The following is a 19,174-nucleotide window of genomic DNA, read 5'->3' on the forward strand; positions in this document are numbered from 1 at the left end:
GTGGCTTGGGCGGCCTTCAGTGCCTTGCTGTGCTCGAGCCCGAGCTGGATGAGCTGGTCCTTCAGCTCCTTGGAGATGGCCTTCTGAGCGCTGAGAGCCTCTTGGTGCTGCCGGATGAGCTGGTCCTTTTCACCTGGAGCCCGGAAAGAAAATCTTAGCAAAGTTGTACTGATAAAATGAAAAGGAACCGGGTCAACCGGAAAAAAGAAAGCAGTACCCTGGAGCGCGGCGAGCTGAGTCCTGAGGGCCTCGATGGAAGCTTCCGGGATAGCTGTTAAGCAAAAAATCATAAGTACTAAGAAAAAGAAAGCCTTCCGGTAAGAAGATGCCGGAGGCGCAGAAGTTTACCTTGGCGCTTGCTGTGCGCCTCAGCAAGGTCCCGGTGCTCCCAGAGAAGCTCCTAAAAGAGGATCTTCCGGGCGTCGGCCGTGGTCTGTTCAAGAAAAAGTGTTAGTTAAGTTTCGCGCTAAGAGCAAAGTTCTTAACCCGAAACTCGGGGACTGGCTATGCCGGTTTCGTGTGTTTTTACCTAAGTTTCGCGCTAAGAGCAAAGTTCTTAACCCGAAACTCGGGGACTGGCTATGCCGGTTTCGCGCGTTTTTACCTAAGTTTCGCGCTAAGAGCTGCGCTCTCAACACAAAACTCGGGGACTGGGAAGATAGACAAGATCCGGGAAAAGAGAAACCGGCACACATTTGAAAATTGAAGAGAAGATAGACAAGATCCAGAAGAAGAGAAACCGGCGTAAATCGAAAAATAGAAAAGGTTTGGCGGGACTTACCATCATGTTGTTCGTGGCGTTAAACCACACGCTGTCCAGTTCCTTCACGGCCCGGCGCAGCCGCATGAAATGCTCCTCTGAGCACCGAGGGCCAGCGGGGTCAGGCGCCGGAAGCCGGTCCTTTCCCAGGCCGCGGGTAGCCTCGGACACGTCCGCGGCATTCCACTTTTCGGCGTAGGGCAGCAGGTGCCCCAGCCCCCGGCCTTCGCGCTTGAACTCCGTTATTCGGCCAAGCAGGCCGGTGGCCTTCTCGCCGGCAACAACAGCAGCGCGGGCGGCGTGCAGCACTAGGGACTGCGGGCCGGCGGAGGAAGTGCTGGAAGCCGTCGCCTTCCCCTTGACGATCTTCAAGGTTGTTGGCGGCGGCGTTGGCGTGGCCCCGGCTGGCTCGGCGCGAGGAGCTTCCGGCGGTGGCGTAGGCGTGGTCTTGGGAGAAGGGGAGCGTCAGGCGCGTCCTGACCCAAGTTAGAGGAAGCCGGCGCGGAAGTATCCGGCGCGGCTTTGGAGGGGGAAGACTCCTTGGTCTTCTTCTTCTTTCTTTTTGGGACGGGAGGAACCAGAGGTTCCGCCCGCCCGGAAGCTTCTTCTTCGGCGCCGATGTTGCTGGCGCCGGCATCTTCTTTCTCAGGAGGGGAGACAAGGTCCTCCTCCGCGCCGTAATCAGGAGGTGTAGGGGCCGCGCGCCCCGCACTTGAAGTGCCTCCCAGAGGGGAGGCAGAAGCGTTGCCGGCACCAGATGGTGCCGGGCTTGACTGAGGAGGAGGGGATGAGGTCCTCGCGGTTCCCTCAGAGCCCTTAGGCCTTGGGCCGAGCTTGAGCGCAGGGCTGAACGAGAAAAAGAGAAAGGGTTGGAAAAAGCAACCGGGAAAAGAACTTGGTAAAAGCAAAACAAGTAGAGAAACGAGAGCTTACCCAGAAGAGGTCGGCATCTGTTTGCCCTTGTAGCGCCTCTTGTCGGCGATCTTCCCCGCAAAGGCCTCCGTCCGGAAGCGTTTGGAAGGAGGGGCCTGGCTCGAGCCGGCGTCAGATGCCGGGGCCTTGTTTTTCTGGCCCTGGGGCACGAGCTTCTCCAGGAACTCGTCACCGGCCTCGGCCTGCAGAGGGACCGCGTGCTCGTGGACCTGCGGGTTGGTGCTGGCTAAGGGAACATCTACAGAGGAACAATAACAGAAGAGTATGAGAAATCAAAAAGGAGAACTACCTCAAGCACGGTCAGATCGTCGGCGGAACCGGATGCTTCAGGTGGGGAGTTACCGAGGCGCGAGGCGTGCGTCCGACCCATCTTCAGATCTTGCCAGTGGATGTAGGGGTCCGGGTCCACCACGTCCAGAGGGCGCTTCCGGCAAGGGCCTCGCCGATCCGCTTCGATGCGGGGGAAGCGGTCCTTGGCCTGAAACAAATGAAAAGAAGGTTAACCACAGCATAAAAGTTACTGGTAAACCGACCCGAGTTGCGTAATCTCTTACTTCTTGGGTCGGAGGGTTAGTGGAACTGAGAGGCCGGAAGCCCCATTCCCAGTCATCCGGCATGGAAGTCTGGCAGATATGCCTAGCCTTGAGGACTATATCCTTCTTGCTGAGAGGAAGGCCGGTGATCTTGGTAGGATCACCGGGACCGTACATCTCGCTCATCTTGTGAGCCCGGCGCTTAAGAGGAAGCACCCGGCGCGAGATGAAGGCGCGGATGATGTCGTCGGAGCAGATGTTGGTCTCCTTCATCAGTTCTCCATGAAGCGCACTACCCGGTTCGTTTCGACGAAATTTGTCCCCGGATTGAAGCTCCAGTTGACCTTTCTGGGCGGCGACGGATTAAAAGGTGGCAGATTGATGAGATCTGCGGCGCCGTCGTTCTTCACGTAGAAGAAGGTCCCTTGCCATAACCGGCATGACTCGAGACCAGAGAATTTGAAGAAGGGGCTCCCTTGGCAGGAGCCGACAATGCAGGACCCGCATTGCACGGGGGGTTTGGGTTTAGGAATTTCCTTACCCTGAACGGAGTTAATCCGAAGAGCAAAGAAATGGGCAAACGTCTCGCGAGTGGGACGAATGCCGATATAGGCCTCCATAAAGGTGGCATAGCAAGAAAGATAGAAAACGGCGTTGCCGGGAAGATGGTGAGGCTGGAGTTGGTAGAAATCAAGAAAACTGCGGAAGAAATCGGAAGCTGGAAGGCCGAAGCCGCGCTCGAAGTGAGCGAGAAAGACGACGTACTCACCGGGCCGAAGCACCGGTTCCATCTCGTCACCAGGAAGCCGGCAGGATACTCCTTCTGGTATCCTTCTGGACCAGTAAAGCCAGTCGATTTCGTGTTGGGTGACGTCGGAGCCTCTCCAGGCTCCACGTGTGATACCGGTAAGATCTATGCCGGAGGCTTGGCTAGAGCTGCCGACCTCTTGATCATTGCCGACATCGATGTCCATCCGGACAAGATCGGCAGTTAGTCCGTCGGAAGATTTGCTATGGTGGCTACTAGAGGATGATGCGGAGGAGGACTCTTCGCTAGACATGAGAATCGAATCAAAAAAACACAATCCCCAAGATTTACCCTCGCGCGAAGATCTACGAGTAAGAGAAAAAGCAAAAGAAAAGAGGAAGTAAATATTCTACCGGCCCAAGATCTAGAAAGCGAGGAAAAGAGGGGTAAATGCAGATTGAGCCTAACCTGAGGCGGCGGGGTTGCTGAGGAAGGAGTTCACCGGTGGAGCGGTGAACTTGCGGTTGCCGAGGAAGTTCGGCGACGGAGAGGTGGAGAAGAGCTTGATGAAGCACCAATGCTGCGGCTCCGAGGGAAGCACCGCGAGGATTCTCCGCGCGGCGAAGTTCGGCGAGGTCCGGCGGAGCAGCGGCGGAGGTTCGCCGGGTGGCGAAGTTCGAGCGACGAACGGGAGCGATGAAGACGCAGAGGACGAAGAGCTCTGTGCGCGAGGAAGTGGGGAATGCGAGGAAAGGGAGAAGAAGGGGCGGTTTCTCCTTATAAAGGAAGAGGAAGAAGTGGGTGATGTCTACTCACGCTTCTTTTCCTGTAGACAGTGTTGGGCCTCCAAGAGCAGAGGTTTGTAGAACAGCAGCAAGTTTCCCTTAAGTGGATCACCCAAGGTTTATCGAACTCAGGGAGGAAGAGGTCAAAGATATCCCTCTCATGCAACCCTGCAACCACAAAGCAAGAAGTCTCTTGTGTCCCCAACACACCTAATAGGTGCACTAGTTCGGCGAAGAGATAGTGAAATACAGGTGGTATGAATAAATATGAGCAGTAGCAACGGCACCAGAAAAGTGCTTTGCTGTCCAGGACTGGCGTGTGATTGATGGTGGTAATATTGCGAACAGTACAGATGCAGTAGAACAGTAAACAAACAGCGATAGCAGTATTTAGGAACAAGGCCTAGGGATTATACTTTCACTAGTGGACACTCTCAACTTTGATCACATAACAGAATAAATAGATAGATGCTAGACTCTACACTCTCTTGTTGGATGATGAACACCACTAACTGTGTAGGATTACACGAACCCTCAATGCCGGAGTTAACAAGCTCCAAAATATTCGATGTTCATGTTTAAATAACCTTAGAGTGCATGACAGATCAACATAACCAAACCAAGTACTAACATAGCATGCACACTGTCACCTTCACGCTACGAAAGGAGGCATAGATCACATCAATACTATCATAGCAATAGTTAACTTCGTAATCTACAAGAGATCACAATCATAGCCTACGCCAAGTACTACACGATGCACACACTGTCACCTTTACACCGTGCAGGAGGAATAAACTACTTTAATAACATCGCTAGAGTAGCACACAGATAAATTGTGATACAAAACACATTGCAATCATAAAGAGATATAAATAAGCACTTCACTATGCCATTCATAACAGTGAATAAGTATTCTGTGAAATATAGCCTAAGAGACCCACACGGTGCACACACTGTCACCTTTACACACGTGGGACAAGGAGTCTCCGGAGATCACATAAGTAAAATCCACTTGACTAGCATAATGACATCTAGATTACAAGCATCATCATATGAATCTCAATTATGTAAGGCAGCTCATGAGATTATTGTATTGAAGTACATAGGGAGAGAGATTAACCACATAGCTACCGGTACAGCCCCGAGCCTCGATGGAGAACTACTCCCTCCTCATGGGAGACAGCATCATTGATGAAGATGGCGGTGGTGTCGATGGAGAAGCCTTCCGGGGGCACTTCCCCGTACCGGCGGCGTGCCGGAACAGAGACTCCTGTCCCCCCTGATCTTGGCTTCGCGATGGCGGCGGCTCTGGAAGGTTTCTCGTACCGTGGCTTTTCCGTATCGAAGTTTTAGGTCAGGGACCTTTATATAGGCGAAGAGGCGGAGTCGGAGGGCTGACGAGGCGGTGACACACTAGGGGGGCGCGGCCAAGGCCTGGGCCGCGCCACCCTGGCGTCTGGTGGCCCCCCTCTGGTGGCTCTCGGGTGTTCTGGAAGCTTCGTCCAATTATAAGATGCTGGGCGTTGATTTCATCCAATTCCGAGAATATTTCCTTACTAGGATTTCTGAAACCAAAAACAGCAGAAAACAGGAACTGGCACTTCGGCATCTCGTCAATAGGTTAGTTCCGGAAAATGCATAAAATCATCATAAAGTGTGGACAAAACATGTAGGTATTGTCATAAAACAAGCATGGAACATAAGAAATTATCGATACGTCGGAGACGTATCAGCATCCCCAAGCTTAGTTCCTACTCGTCCCGAGTAGGTAAACGATAACAAAGATAATTTCTGAAGTGACATGCTACCAACATAATCTTAATCATACTATTGTAAAGCATATGAGATGAATGAAGTGATTCAAAGCAATGGTAAAGACAATGACTAAACAGCTGAATCAAATAGCAAAGACTTTTCATGAATAGTACTTTCAAGACAAGCATCAATAAGTCTTGCATAAGAGTTAACTCATAAAGCAATAGATTCTAAATAAAGGCATTGAAGCAACACAAAGGAAGATTAAGTTTCAGCGGTTGCTTTCAACTTGTAACATGTATATCTCATGGATAGTTGTCAATGCAAAGCAATATAACAAGTGCAATATGCAAGTATGTAGGAATCAATGCACAGTTAATACAAGTGTTTGCTTCTAAGATAGAGAGAAATAGGTGAACTGACTCAACATAAAAGTAGAAGAAAGGCCCTTCGCAGAGGGAAGCATTGATTGCTATATTTGTGCTAGAGCTTTGATTTTGAAAACAAGAAACAATTTTGTCAATGGTAGTAATAAAGCATATGTGTTATGTAAATTATATCCTACAAGTTGCAAGCCTCATGCATAGTATACTAATAGTGCCCGCACCTTGTCCTAATTAGCTCGGATTACCTGGATTATCATTGCAATACATATGTTTTAACCAAGTGTCACAAAGGGGTACCTCTATGCCGCCTGTACAAAGGTCTAAGGAGAAAGCTCGCATTGGATTTCTCGCTTTTGATTATTCTCAACTTAGACATCCATACTGGGACAACATAGACAACAGATAATGGACTTCTCTTTAATGCATAAGCATTTAACAACAATTAATATTCTCATAAGAGGTTGAGGATTGTTGTCCAAAACTGAAACTTCCACCATGGATCATGGCTTTAGTTAGCGGCCCAATGTTCTTCTCTAACATTATGCAAGCTCTAACCATTAATTCTAGCGGTAAATCTCCCTTACTTCAGACAAGACGGACATGCATAGCAACTCACATGATATTCAACAAAGAGTAGTTGATGGCGTCCCCAGGAACATGGTTATCGCATAACAAGCAACTTAATAAGAGATAAAGTGCATAAGTACATATTCAATACCACAATAGTTTTTAGGCTATTTGTCCCATGAGCTATATATTGTAAAGGTAAAGGATGGAAATTTTAAAGGTACCACTCAAGCAATTTACTTTGGAATGGCGGAGAAATACCATGTAGTAGGTAGGTATGGTGGACACAAATGGCATAGTGGTTGGCTCAAGGATTTTGGATGCATGAGAAGTATTCCCTCTCGATACAAGGTTTAGGCTAGCAAGGTTGTTTAGAGCAAATACAAGTATGAACCGGTACAACAAAACTCACATAAAAGACATATTGCAAGTATTATAAGACTCTACACCGTCTTCCTTGTTGTTCAAACCCTTACTAGAAAATATCTAGACTCTAGAGAAACCACTCATGCAAACCAAATTTTAACAAGCTCTATGTATTTCTTCACTAATAGGTGCAAAGTATATGATGCAAGAGCTTAAACATGAGCACAACAATTGCCAAGTATCAAGTTATTCAAGACATCATACCAATTACTACATGCAGCATTTTCCGTTTCCAACCATATAACAATTAACGAAGCAGTTTCAACCTTCGCCATGAAAATTAAGAGCTAAGAACACATGTGTTCATATGAACCAGCGGAGCGTGTCTCTCTCCCACACAAGCATTTATTCAAACAAAAACAAAAACAAAAACATACAGACGCTCCAAGTAAAGTACATAAGATGTGACCGAATAAAAATATAGTTTCAAGAGAAGGAACCTGATAATTTGTCGATGAAGAAGGGGATGCCTTGGGCATCCCCAAGCTTAGATGCTTGAGTCTTCTTGAAATATGCAGGGATGAACCACCGGGGCATCCCCAAGCTTAGAGCTTTCACTCTTCTTGATCATATTGTATCATCCTCCTCTCTTGATCCTTGAAAACTTCCTCCACACCAAACTCAAAACAACTCATTAGAGGATTAGTGCATAATCAAAAATTCACATGTTCAGAGGTGACACAATCATTCTTAACACTTCTGGACATTGCCCAAAGCTACTGGAAGTCAATGGAACAAAGAAATCCATTCAACATAGCAAAAGAGGCAATGCGAAATAAAAGACAGAATCTGTCAAAACAGAACAGTCCGTAAAGACGAATTTTAAAGAGGCACCAGACTTGCTCAAATGAAAATGCTCAAATTGAATGAAAGTTGCGTACATATCTGAGGATCACTCACGTAAATTGGCATAATTTTCTGAGTTACCTACAGATAATTAGGCCCAGATTCGTGACAGCAAGAAATCTGTTTCTGTGCAGTAATCCAAATCTAGTATGAACCTTACTATCAAAGACTTTACTTGGCACAACAATGCAACAAAAGTAAGATAAGGAGAGGTTGATACAGTAGTAACAACTTCCAAGACACAAATATAAAACAAAATTGCTGTAGCAAAATAAACACATGGGTTATCTCCCAAGAAGTTCTTTCTTTATAGCCATTAAGATGGGCTCAGCAGTTTTAATGATGCACTCGCAAGAAATAGTATTTGAAGCAAAAGAGAGCATCAAGAGGCAAATTCAAAACAAATTTAAGCCTAACATGCTTCCTATGAAAAGGAATCTTGTAAATAAACAAGTTATGTAGGCATAATGCAATAAGCATAGGAAAACTAGACAAGCTCAACTTCAAGATTTTTAGCATATAGAGAGGTGTTTTAGTAACATGAAAATTTCTACAACCATATTTTCCTCTCTCATAATAAATTTCAGTAGCATCATGAGCAAACTCAACAATATAACTATCACATAAAGCATTCTTATCATGACTCTCATGCATAAAATTATTACTCTCCACATAAGCATAATCAATTTTATTAGTAATAGTGGGAGCAAATTCAACAAAGTAGCTATCATTATTATTCTCATCATAAAATATAGGAGGTATATTGTAATCATAATCAAATTTATCCTCCATAACAGGCGGCACCAAAATACCAATATCATTATAATCATCATATATGGGAGGCATATCATAATCAACATAAACTTTCTCCTCAATACCCGGAGGGCTAAAGAGATCATTTTCATCAAAACCGACCTCCCCAAGCTTAGAATTTTCCATAGCATTAGCAACAATAGTGTTCAAAGCATTCATATTAATAACATTCCCATTATCATGCATATAAAGTTCCATGGGTTTTTTAATTCTCTCTTCAAACACATCATGTCCTAATTCAAGATAAAGTTCATAAAGATCTCTCATATTTTTGTTGTTTTCCATTATGCCTTACTAGTGTAAACAAGAAACAAAAAGATGCAATTGCAGGATCTAAAGGAAATAGCTTCGAGTACTTACAACGGCGGAAAATAGCTTAGTAGCCGAGATCCGGAGTGTGAGTACCTTTTACCTTTCCTCCCCGGCAACGGCGCCAGAAAAGTGCTTGATGTCTACTCACGCTTCTTTTCCTGTAGACAGTGTTGGGCCTCCAAGAGCAGACGTTTGTAGAACAGCAGCAAGTTTCCCTTAAGTGGATCACCCAAGGTTTATCGAACTCAGGGAGGAAGAGGTCAAAGATATCCCTCTCATGCAACCCTGCAACCACAAAGCAAGAAGTCTCTTGTGTCCCCAACACACCTAATAGGTGCACTAGTTCGGCGAAGAGATAGTGAAATACAGGTGGTATGAATAAATATGAGCAGTAGCAACGGCACCAGAAAAGTGCTTTGCTGTCCAGGACTGGCGTGTGATTGATGGTGGTAATATTGCGGACAGTACATATGCAGTAGAACAGTAAACAAGCAGCGATAGCAGTATTTAGGAACAAGGCCTAGGGATTATACTTTCACTAGTGGACACTCTCAACTTTGATCACATAACATAATAAATAGATAGATGCTAGACTCTACACTCTCTTGTTGGATGATGAACACCACTAACTGTGTACGATTACACGAACCCTCAATGCCGGAGTTAACAAGCTCCACAATATTCGATGTTCATGTTTAAATAACCTTAGAGTGCATGACAGATCAACATAACCAAACCAAGTACTAACATAGCATGCACACTGTCACCTTCACGCTACGAAAGGAGGCATAGATCACATCAATACTATCATAGCAATAGTTAACTTCGTAATCTACAAGAGATCACAATCATAGCCTACGCCAAGTACTACACGATGCACACACTGTCACCTTTACACCGTGCAGGAGGAATAAACTACTTTAATAACATCGCTAGAGTAGCACACAGATAAAGTGTGATACAAAACACATTGCAATCATAAAGAGATATAAATAAGCACTTCACTATGCCATTCATAACAGTGAATAAGTATTTTGTGAAATATAGCCTAAGACACCCACACGGTGCACACACTGTCACCTTTACACACGTGGGACAAGGAGTCTCCGGAGATCACATAAGTAAAATCCACTTGACTAGCATAATGACATCTAGATTACAAGCATCATCATATGAATCTCAATCATGTAAGGCAACTCATGAGATTATTGTATTGAAGTACATAGGGAGAGAGATTAACCACATAGCTACCGGTACAGCCCCGAGCCTCGATGGAGAACTACTCCCTCCTCATGGGAGACAGCAGCGTTGATGAAGATGGCGGTGGTGTCGATGGAGAAGCCTTCCGGGGGCACTTCCCCGTCCCGGCGGCGTGCCGGAATAGAGACTCCTGTCCCCCAGATCTTGGCTTCGCGATGGCGGCGGCTCTGGAAGGTTTCTCGTACCGTGGCTTTTCGGTATCGAAGTTTTAGGTCAGGGACCTTTATATAGGCGAAGAGGCGGAGTCGGAGGGCTGACGAGGCGGTGACACACTAGGGGGGCGCGGCCAAGGCCTGGGCCGCGCCACCCTGGCGTCTGGTGGCCCAGTGGCCCCCCTTTGGTGGCTCTCGGGTGTTCTGGAAGCTTCGTCCAATTATAAGATGCTGGGCGTTGATTTCGTCCAATTCCGAGAATATTTCCTTACTAGGATTTCTGAAACCAAAAACAGCAGAAAACAGGAACTGGCACTTCAGCATCTCATCAATAGGTTAGTTCCGGAAAATGCATAAAATCATCATAAAGTGTGAACAAAACATGTAGGTATTGTCATAAAACAAGCATGGAACATAAGAAATTATCGATACGTCGGAGACGTATCAGTGGGCCGAAAACCGCTGGGCCGCGACGGTTCTCTCCGCGGGCCGCCACGTGGCGCAGCGATACACGCGTGGAAAACGGAAAGCCACAGGGAAGCCACACGGATCCGGAATGGCAGCCAGGATCCGCTGTGCAGCAGTTATTGCGGGCGCAGAAGCCGAAGGGAAGTGACCCACGACATCGGCGCGTCGATTCTGATGCGCATGTCACCGACAGCACCGTACCGAGAAATTCTCGACTTCGCCGAGGAGAGGTTTAATGACTAAGATACCGGAGAATAAGATACCGGAACATACCTTGCAAAGAGAGAAAACGTGAGTCCGGGCAAAGATGCCGGATCCAAGCTAACCGCCGGAAAGATTAAACCGGTATCCTAAGACATGAGAACCTAGCATGGTCTGTTGGATAGAATCCACCAGACTATACCAGCTTCGGGAACTAATGTTGGGGGGATGACCCCCGGTATGCCAAAGGCATGCCAAACCGGATGGTTTGAGCCATCAAGATACCGGTTTAATGTTATACCGGAGCACAAAGATAAGTGTTTGGCTAAGTAAAGCCAGGCCGGTATCCCCAAGAGGGGTATACCAGAACCGGATGAAGAAGACACCGGGCTACCGGTAAGAAGAGCATGTCGGCAAGACTGGTCAAAGATTCTCTTCAGAGCTAGAGAACAAGGATGAGCTAAGCAAAGTAGCTTTAAACGAAGCCCTGGCGCCAAAGAGGAGGATGACGCTGAAAGAAGCCGGAGGACGTCAGCTTCCCTGATCAAAGAAGACCCCGGCGTCATCTATGATTAAAGTTACTTTGTAAAGTAGTTTGTCCAGTCAAAGATGCCATTAGGGTTTCTTGCTCTGTAAGCCACCCTCTCCCTTATATAAGGAGAGGGGGCACCCCCGTATCCAGGGGGTTAGATGGTCGAGGAGTAGATGAACCTTGTACCCAAAAACCTGTATCCTGTGGAGATCAATGAAGATAGTGATCTAGAGCAGAGTTCTTCCTTGTGTGTTTCTTCTTGTATCACTGCCTTTGGCTGAGTTCTTGAGGAAAGCATCCGGAAGTTCATCCCATCTAATCACAAACCCTCCCCCGAATCCTCTTGCGCCCATTCGGCCCCAACTTAAGCCATCCTATGGCATCTGCTCGTTCACCACGACGACAATGGCGGCTGGGTACTGGTAGGGCCTACATGTCTAGCCTTTTCCATGTTCTGATCTTCAGAGCCTTGTCATGTCTATGATTTCCGTCAGAAAGTAGTTTTAATGTTGCCTGACATGGAAGAGAGCTTACCACAGTTAATATCTTCAATATTGACCAGTAATAAGGAGTTGTTTAAGTAACAACAAGTTGCTTTAATATTCTTGGGGAATTTTATTAGTTGCCACTTTTTACTTTGGCAATTTATCATTTGCCCTTTTTATTTTTAATTACTTTTTCGCCCTTTAGAACTTCATGATTTTGCCCCCGACAGACTGGTCTGCATGCACTGACCCCTCCGTGCTGCTTGATCCAAATCGACCGTTTTTTAATGACAACCGGTGGATCAGACCAACCTTGATCAGATCTTCCAGAAATTTTTTTAAAAAAAAACCCGCGACCGCAAGAACTTCTCCCCAGGATACCACGCCGGCGTTGTACATGGCCGTCGAATCAAATCCTCAATCCGTGTCTTCCGCCTCAATCAGCCGGAGGTCGCCCGCGAACACGCGATGGATTCGACATGCTGCTCGTGTGGCAAAGGACCGTACGGCCATGGCGGCCGTGGCGGCCTTTCAGTCGGTAGCGCTTGTGGCGGCGCTCTTCTTCTTAACCATCTTTGCAAGGTTCCTTAGAAACTTTGGTGATTCGGGCGCGGCGGAGATAAGGGCGCAGTAGCAGCAGGATGCAAGAACGAGTGAAGAAGAAGATGGCAGCGGAGAGATGAGTAAAATCTCTGGGTCCCCTTTATAAAGGAAAAAAAAGTTACTTAGGATTTGGGCCGGTGGATTCGTGCTGTAAAAAATGGGTGCAGACTCAACGCATGTCAAAATAAGAAGCAAGCCATAGGACTATTACCTCCACTACACGCGGAAATCGAGGAGACGCCTCGGTTAGTACGCAATGTTCGGTCATTTCCAAAACTGACTGCTCAGACAGGAGATGGGCCCCCTAGGTCACGTCTCATCAGACAACAAAATCATCAATAATCAAATGGATTCAGAGAAGAACGGACCCGAAGGTTCTAGCAGATCCAGGATCGAGCCCGGGGACTTGATTCTGTGTAGGGTAACATTGTTTTGCCATCGGCAGTAAACCAGCATCGATTTATCGAGTAAGGTTGGGCTTGTTACTTTTGTCCCTTACGTACAATCAGTTGCATGACTTCACCTGAAGTCTTTGAAGACCCGATATATTAAAAGCATCGGATGATGAAGGGAGTTCAAAAAGCATCGACAGCAAAATTTTCGAGTGGTACAACTTCAGTCTACGCACGGTTGCAAGCATCCGTCCCTAGACTTAGGGCTACTCCCATCGCGAGTGCTGGACGCGCACCCGATATCAAGCAATTTCAACCTCATAGTAAGCGTGAAGACTCAATTTTCTTCGACTAATCAAGATATTCGGATGAAGACAATTATAGTCCTTGCCCGAAGCTTTGCTTCGGCCAGCCACTCGGGGACTATTGATGTGGGCATTACCCTTCGGGTACCTGATATTAGTCTACCTCCCTTGGCCTAACTAGGAGCCCATGAAGATTGTCCAAGACCAAGGTGGGCCCGTACGTCAGTTGCAACAAAGGAGACCTACCAGGTGACGAATTCTTGATGAACAAGGCAAGAATGTGTCGTTGGAGGAAAGATTAGATTAGATCTCAATGTAACCTAGTCGAGTTCAGACAGGACTCTCGGGGCCTGGCCTGCTATATAAAGGTTGGGAGAGGGACTGCCGAAAGACAGAACAACAATACGCAGAACCACCACAACTTAGAGCACAAACCCTAGAATCTTTGCCTCTCGGTGAGTCGACCATATCAACCTATCGGATACCCCACTGTAACCCGATATATTCGATAAATCAAGATTAGACAAGCAGGAAGTAAGGGTTTTACCTCATTGAGGGCCCCGAACCTGGGTAAATATCTCTCCCCGTTTGTTTGGTATCCGATGTCTCGTGCTAGCCTGCAGGATTCCGTCAACCCTAAGCCTCTCATGGTGGGCATTGCTGAGGAGCTCCCTCGTCAAGGAGAGATGAAGGAGAAACACACACACACACACACACACACGAGGATCTACCCAGGTTCAGGGCCCTCGTGAGGAGGTAAAACCCCTACTCCTGCTTGTTTAAGTTGTATATACAATCGAGGTGGAAACCTCACAACAATGGCGCTCCTCGAGTTGTGTAGCCAAAGGTCGAATATGAAGTTCTAGCGCTAAGTGGAAGAATGAGAGTCTGAGAGTTTGGTCATGTGCAAGGGAGCCCTGCCTCCCCTTATATAGCGTGGGGAGGCATGTTACAGGGGTGGAAACCCTAGCATGGGATAAAGCCACCTTTTGTGGATCTAAGTCTATGCTTTGTCATACTAAGGAAGCCTCCATTTTGTCACCGGTACACCCTGACGTGACTTGGCCTTCTGCCATGCCGCTGACCACTGTACATCATGTCAGCGGTATGGCATGACATGCTTGGAACATTGTGACATGTGCACAATGATGATGGTCTCTTGTGTGATTGTAGCGATGTGACCTGTGCATGGACTATTGGGGGCAGGCATATGACCGTTCGTCCTATTCTGGACCCCTATGTCGGCACTCACAAAGTATGACGGTATATCATCTTTCGACTTCACACAGAAGTTACATACAAATCTCTTATGTCGGGTTAGTTTATGCCGGCATAAGTATTCCGGCTTACTTCAAGCCGATTGACCTTTAATCCGATCAACACTGAAAATGATCCAGTTTATAAGGAAAACCGGATCGAAAACCATACAAACTTGAGTACCTCCGACATGCGGACTACTCCCAAAGTCTAAAACAACCACACAACAAGATCGACCAACTTGTCAACGACAAAGTGCTACCTATTCGACAAAACGACACGAAGGTTGCATGAACCGCATCCATCATGTAATCTCAACCGCCTTCTTCTTGGCGCCGACCTTGTTGCCCTTGGGCTTTTTCACCTTCTCCACATTCTTCACAAGGGAGCCAAGAATCGCAATGGAGCAAGGCGACAAAGGGGTCTTAAACTTGTCAATCAAGGCAGCAAGGGTGTTGTCATCGAACGCAGCGTTCTCTTTCAAGACACCCAAAACACGGGCGAGCAACTCTTGAGATGTAGCATCCTTCCGCGATTGCTTCTGCTTCTCGATGCGACCACTCCGACGAGGCGTGGTGGCCACCTCCTTAGGAGCACGGGCTCTCCTAGAGGGCGGCGAAGCAAGGATAGGCGGAGGCGCAGGCCGAATAATCGATGACAAGAAGACATTGAGCTTGTCGGCGGCGGGATCCCCGGGATCAACTTGGATGTCCTCCGCAGGAACTGTTTCAGGAACAACGACACTGGGAGCAGGGATCTCTGCCAAAGGCTCACACAAGGGCGACATGAGCGCCAGCTTTTTCGAAGCCAAGTTGGCCAAGAAATCGCAAAGCTTGGTGGGGTCGGCCACCTCGGGATCTTCAACAAAAGGCACCAAGGGAGCAGCCAACACATCAACCACCTCAACATGTTCAAACGCAGATGCCTCAAGCCTTGAGTGCTCAACCGAAAGAGAGACGGGAGCTTCAACAAAGAGCTTAGCTTAGCCAGCCCAAAGCCCTCGACATCATCAGAGATTGGGCTCTGACGACCCTCAGGGGAAGCAACCTTGTCATCAGCCGCATCCGGCAGAAGAGGAGCAAGACCAGAGCAACATTCAAGATGCAGGTGAAAGGCGTTGAGGCCACCCACGAGTCGCAGGGGCGGCGGACAGGCGAGTAAGGGCCGAAGGACTCCAAGAGCTCAGGGTCCCTCAACCTAGCATCCGAAGCTCGGGCAGGGGCACGCCCAACACCACAGGTAGAAGCTTCTTCCGCACGCTCCCAGCTTCCGACCGCACACGCAAGCCACAGCTTGATTGCAGCAGCCTCATCCCGCAGCGGCCGAGTAACCTCCTTGATGCGGTCCGCAACAAGCTGGAGGAGCTCCATTCGCAGAGAAGCAAATTGGGCCTGCAAGTCGGAGTCCCGGACGGCGGCATTGTCAGAGGCATCCCAGCCAACTCCAGGTGGGGAGGATGGCAGCACCGATGCACAAGGCGGCGAATGGCGCACAACCTCAGCCCAGCTCCGAGCTAGGGTAGGTCGAGGAGAACCAAAAGTAGGAGAGCAGCTTTGCGAGGTAGGAGAGGGGCCAGCCGGAGAGCGACGGCGGCAGTTGCGCTCCCGATGACCCGGACGACGGCAGCGAATGCAACGGAAGGGTTCCCGACAGGTGCCGACATGGTGGCCACGATCAAGGCAGCCATCCAAAAGATTTGTCAGGCGGCAAAAACATACTCTGGAACCTCTCCCAATTTCACCCATACAAATCAAAAGTTACAGAGTTCCAAAGTCTGAGTCATGGAAATATCAGAAACCAAATGGAAAACTGTCATAAGCTTTGATCATATCCTAATGAAGAAGATGCTAAGCTCAGGCCCATTGTTGCCATCAGGGTTGAGCATGTACAGCGACTCGGAGTCCCGGGACCCGACCACGCGGTCGAAGCGAGCGCGCATGTACGCAAGGTCCCCTGCCTCCTGCCCCTCGCTGGCGTCGCGACCCATAACGTCGTTCGGCAGCACGCCTGCGCCGACCGAGACGGAGCGCAGCAGCTGCATGACGGTGAGGTCGTCCTCCGTGGGCTCCCGCCTCATGGCGTACCCGATCTTGCGCCCGTTCACGTAGGCCGTCCACAGGGGCTCGTCCAGCAGGCGCGTGCGGCCGATGCCGGCGCCGGTGCCCGGCGGCTTCTTCTCGCACTCGAGCGCCACGCGCAGGTGCTCGGCGCCCATCTCCTGCATGAACCTGCCGGTCTGCATCGCGAGCTCCAGCAGCAGGATGGGCACGCTCCCGGACGTCTCCTGCACCGCCAGCGTCACCCGAGCCTTGCGGTACCCGAACAGGGTCCCCGTCGTGCGCGACGCGCCGCTGACGTGGCCGTCGTGCATCCGCGACGGCCCGCCGTGCCGCGGTAGGACGCCGTGGAAACGGCACGCCGGGGCCAGGATCGGGAGGGACCTGAACAGCGCGCGCACGGCGCGGATGGCGCGGAGGGAGCGCGCGGCCGTGCGGCGCTGCTTCTTCTTGGATGGTGGCGCGGTGAGCGTGATAGGCGGCCGGGGCGTGTGCGGCGAGGGCGGCGGCAACTCGGAGTACGCGCCGGCGCCCGGGGTGCGAGGCGTCGCCGACGCGTGCAGCGGCGACATCGGCGGGGTGGACTGCGGCGTCGCGTAGTGTACCATTGCCGTTGCCGGCTTGATGGCCGTGTTTGGTACTGAGATAGCGCGTTGTTCTGGCATATCGTCGTGTCTGTGTCCTGTGATGCTTGTAGCTAGGAGAAGACTCAATGTTTTTGAAACGCTGGCTGGCGCCTGGCTTAGGTTGGTGGAATGCACGTACACGAAGGTATGATGAGGCATGCACGATGTGTATTGGGGTTTTACTTCGGCTTTTTCTAGTCAAGGATTGTTTCTGCTAGGTTTGTTTGCTCTTAATTGACTTGGAGGATGCTTCCGCTTGTTCCTAATATCTTTAGCTTTCTTCTACATCTTTGATTTTTCATGCTCCTTTTATATAGAGGACTTCCCAATACTTTCTAAGGCCAATATCTAGAATATATTAGCCTAGGAAAACGATTACAAAATGCATATTCACACGTAGGATGCTTGTCCCCACATTTACAGAAAATACTCTAAAAAAAACTTAGAAATGCATCAAATCCTTGAGTAAAACCTTTTGCATCCGAATCTGTTGGTCATAGTCCGGCGCGGATTCTCTAACTTTGTGAAGACAAGTCACCGAGCTATAGCACCCTGACTTGTCATCCCAATCATTAGATTTTAATTGAAGGGCCTAGTTCAATCCAATCTGCAGATAACACTGTGCATGCATTTCCATGTAGCGACGGTACTATATATTTCCCTCTTCATCGGGACTGTTCATTGTCCTGTAGCAATAGATCTGAACCGTTAGGTTTAAATCCAAGGGCAGAAAATAATCCCAAGTCAGAGGTATTGTTCACCTCTGACTTTACACTTGCAAGTTAGAAAATCTGAAGCGGTCATAGTCGCATCTCATCTCCAAAGGAGAGAATGAAGTAGAGTTGTTCAGCAGAATTGTACTAGTAGAGGGTAGTACTCGTAGATGTCGTTGCATTAGCCACCGGCCACGTACTACATGATCTATGGAAGAAGAGAAATCATCGCGAGACATGCCTAATTTGTGCTGATGGTTAGGCTGGAATTGTTGGGGAAACCGACAGCTCAACACGGGCACACCCATAGATGGGAACAACCTATACAGAAGATGAAATCGTGAACATGCCAACGATCAAAACACCACCACACAAAGCCGGAGCACAAGCCCAACGGCCGCCGCCAACACATGACTACCCGAGTCGTTGACTACGCAACAAAGATGGGGTTGAACTTGGATACCATTATTTGTTGTAGTGCTAGCATGGCCGTCTAAACAACACCATCACAACACCAAACACCAAACACATAAATAAAAAAAATTCTCACCTCTCGTTGACAGAGCAACATATGAAGATAAGGGAAATCCACTAGGAGATAGTTTTTTTAAGGGGTACTAGGAGATAGGTTTGGAAGCATCTCTTAACTTCCCAGTATTTGTGAGAATTACTTCCTCCTCTTTTTTATTTCGTTCACAGGTGACAGGAGGCCTAATTCCAGTGCCAGCATGGCCGAGTAGTAATCAGGCCCATATTTGCCTTGGCCCAGATGTCCAACCTATTCCCATCTTGACCCGCGACCTACATGAGGCCCAATGAACCGTCCGCCATGAATATGCATTCTCCTCATGCAGGCTACACCCCACTCATCACGAGTAGCGCACCCACGTCTCTGCATGTACCGGGTCCAATAAGGATGTCTTTTCTTTTATTCACTTGCTTCCCTTTATGATTTTCAAAATTTTAACAATTTTTCTTTCTAGTGAATACATGAATACTGTGTCTGATATAAACAAAAAAATTGAAACAAGATAGAATATTGCAAAACATATACTTCTTCCATTTATATGAACATTTCTTAAAATAAAGATCATTTTTAAGTATTGGATATTTTCTTAACAAATATGGACAGCTATTTAGATATAGGTGAACACCTTTTGAAACTGTCAATATTTTTTTTCAAAATATAAACATATTTATCAATACACATAATTTTTTTATAAATACATAATTTCTTTGTGATACATGTACCCAAT

The 19,174-nt window shown here is 48.1% G+C and overlaps 1 protein-coding gene across 1 annotated transcript; it reads right to left on the reverse strand.

Annotated features, from left to right (window-relative positions):
* Nucleotides 1–16,272: 16,272 nt before the first annotated feature.
* Nucleotides 16,273–17,247, reverse strand: LOC127338757 (protein MIZU-KUSSEI 1-like). The gene has a single exon (XM_051364751.2). It carries the CDS (start codon nucleotides 17,242–17,244, stop codon nucleotides 16,348–16,350), a length of 897 nt encoding a protein of 298 aa, XP_051220711.1. The 5' UTR covers nucleotides 17,245–17,247; the 3' UTR covers nucleotides 16,273–16,347.
* Nucleotides 17,248–19,174: the final 1,927 nt, after the last annotated feature.

This window comes from Lolium perenne, chromosome 3 (genome assembly GCF_019359855.2).
Source record: "Lolium perenne isolate Kyuss_39 chromosome 3, Kyuss_2.0, whole genome shotgun sequence".
Classification (NCBI taxonomy): domain Eukaryota; kingdom Viridiplantae; phylum Streptophyta; class Magnoliopsida; order Poales; family Poaceae; genus Lolium; species Lolium perenne.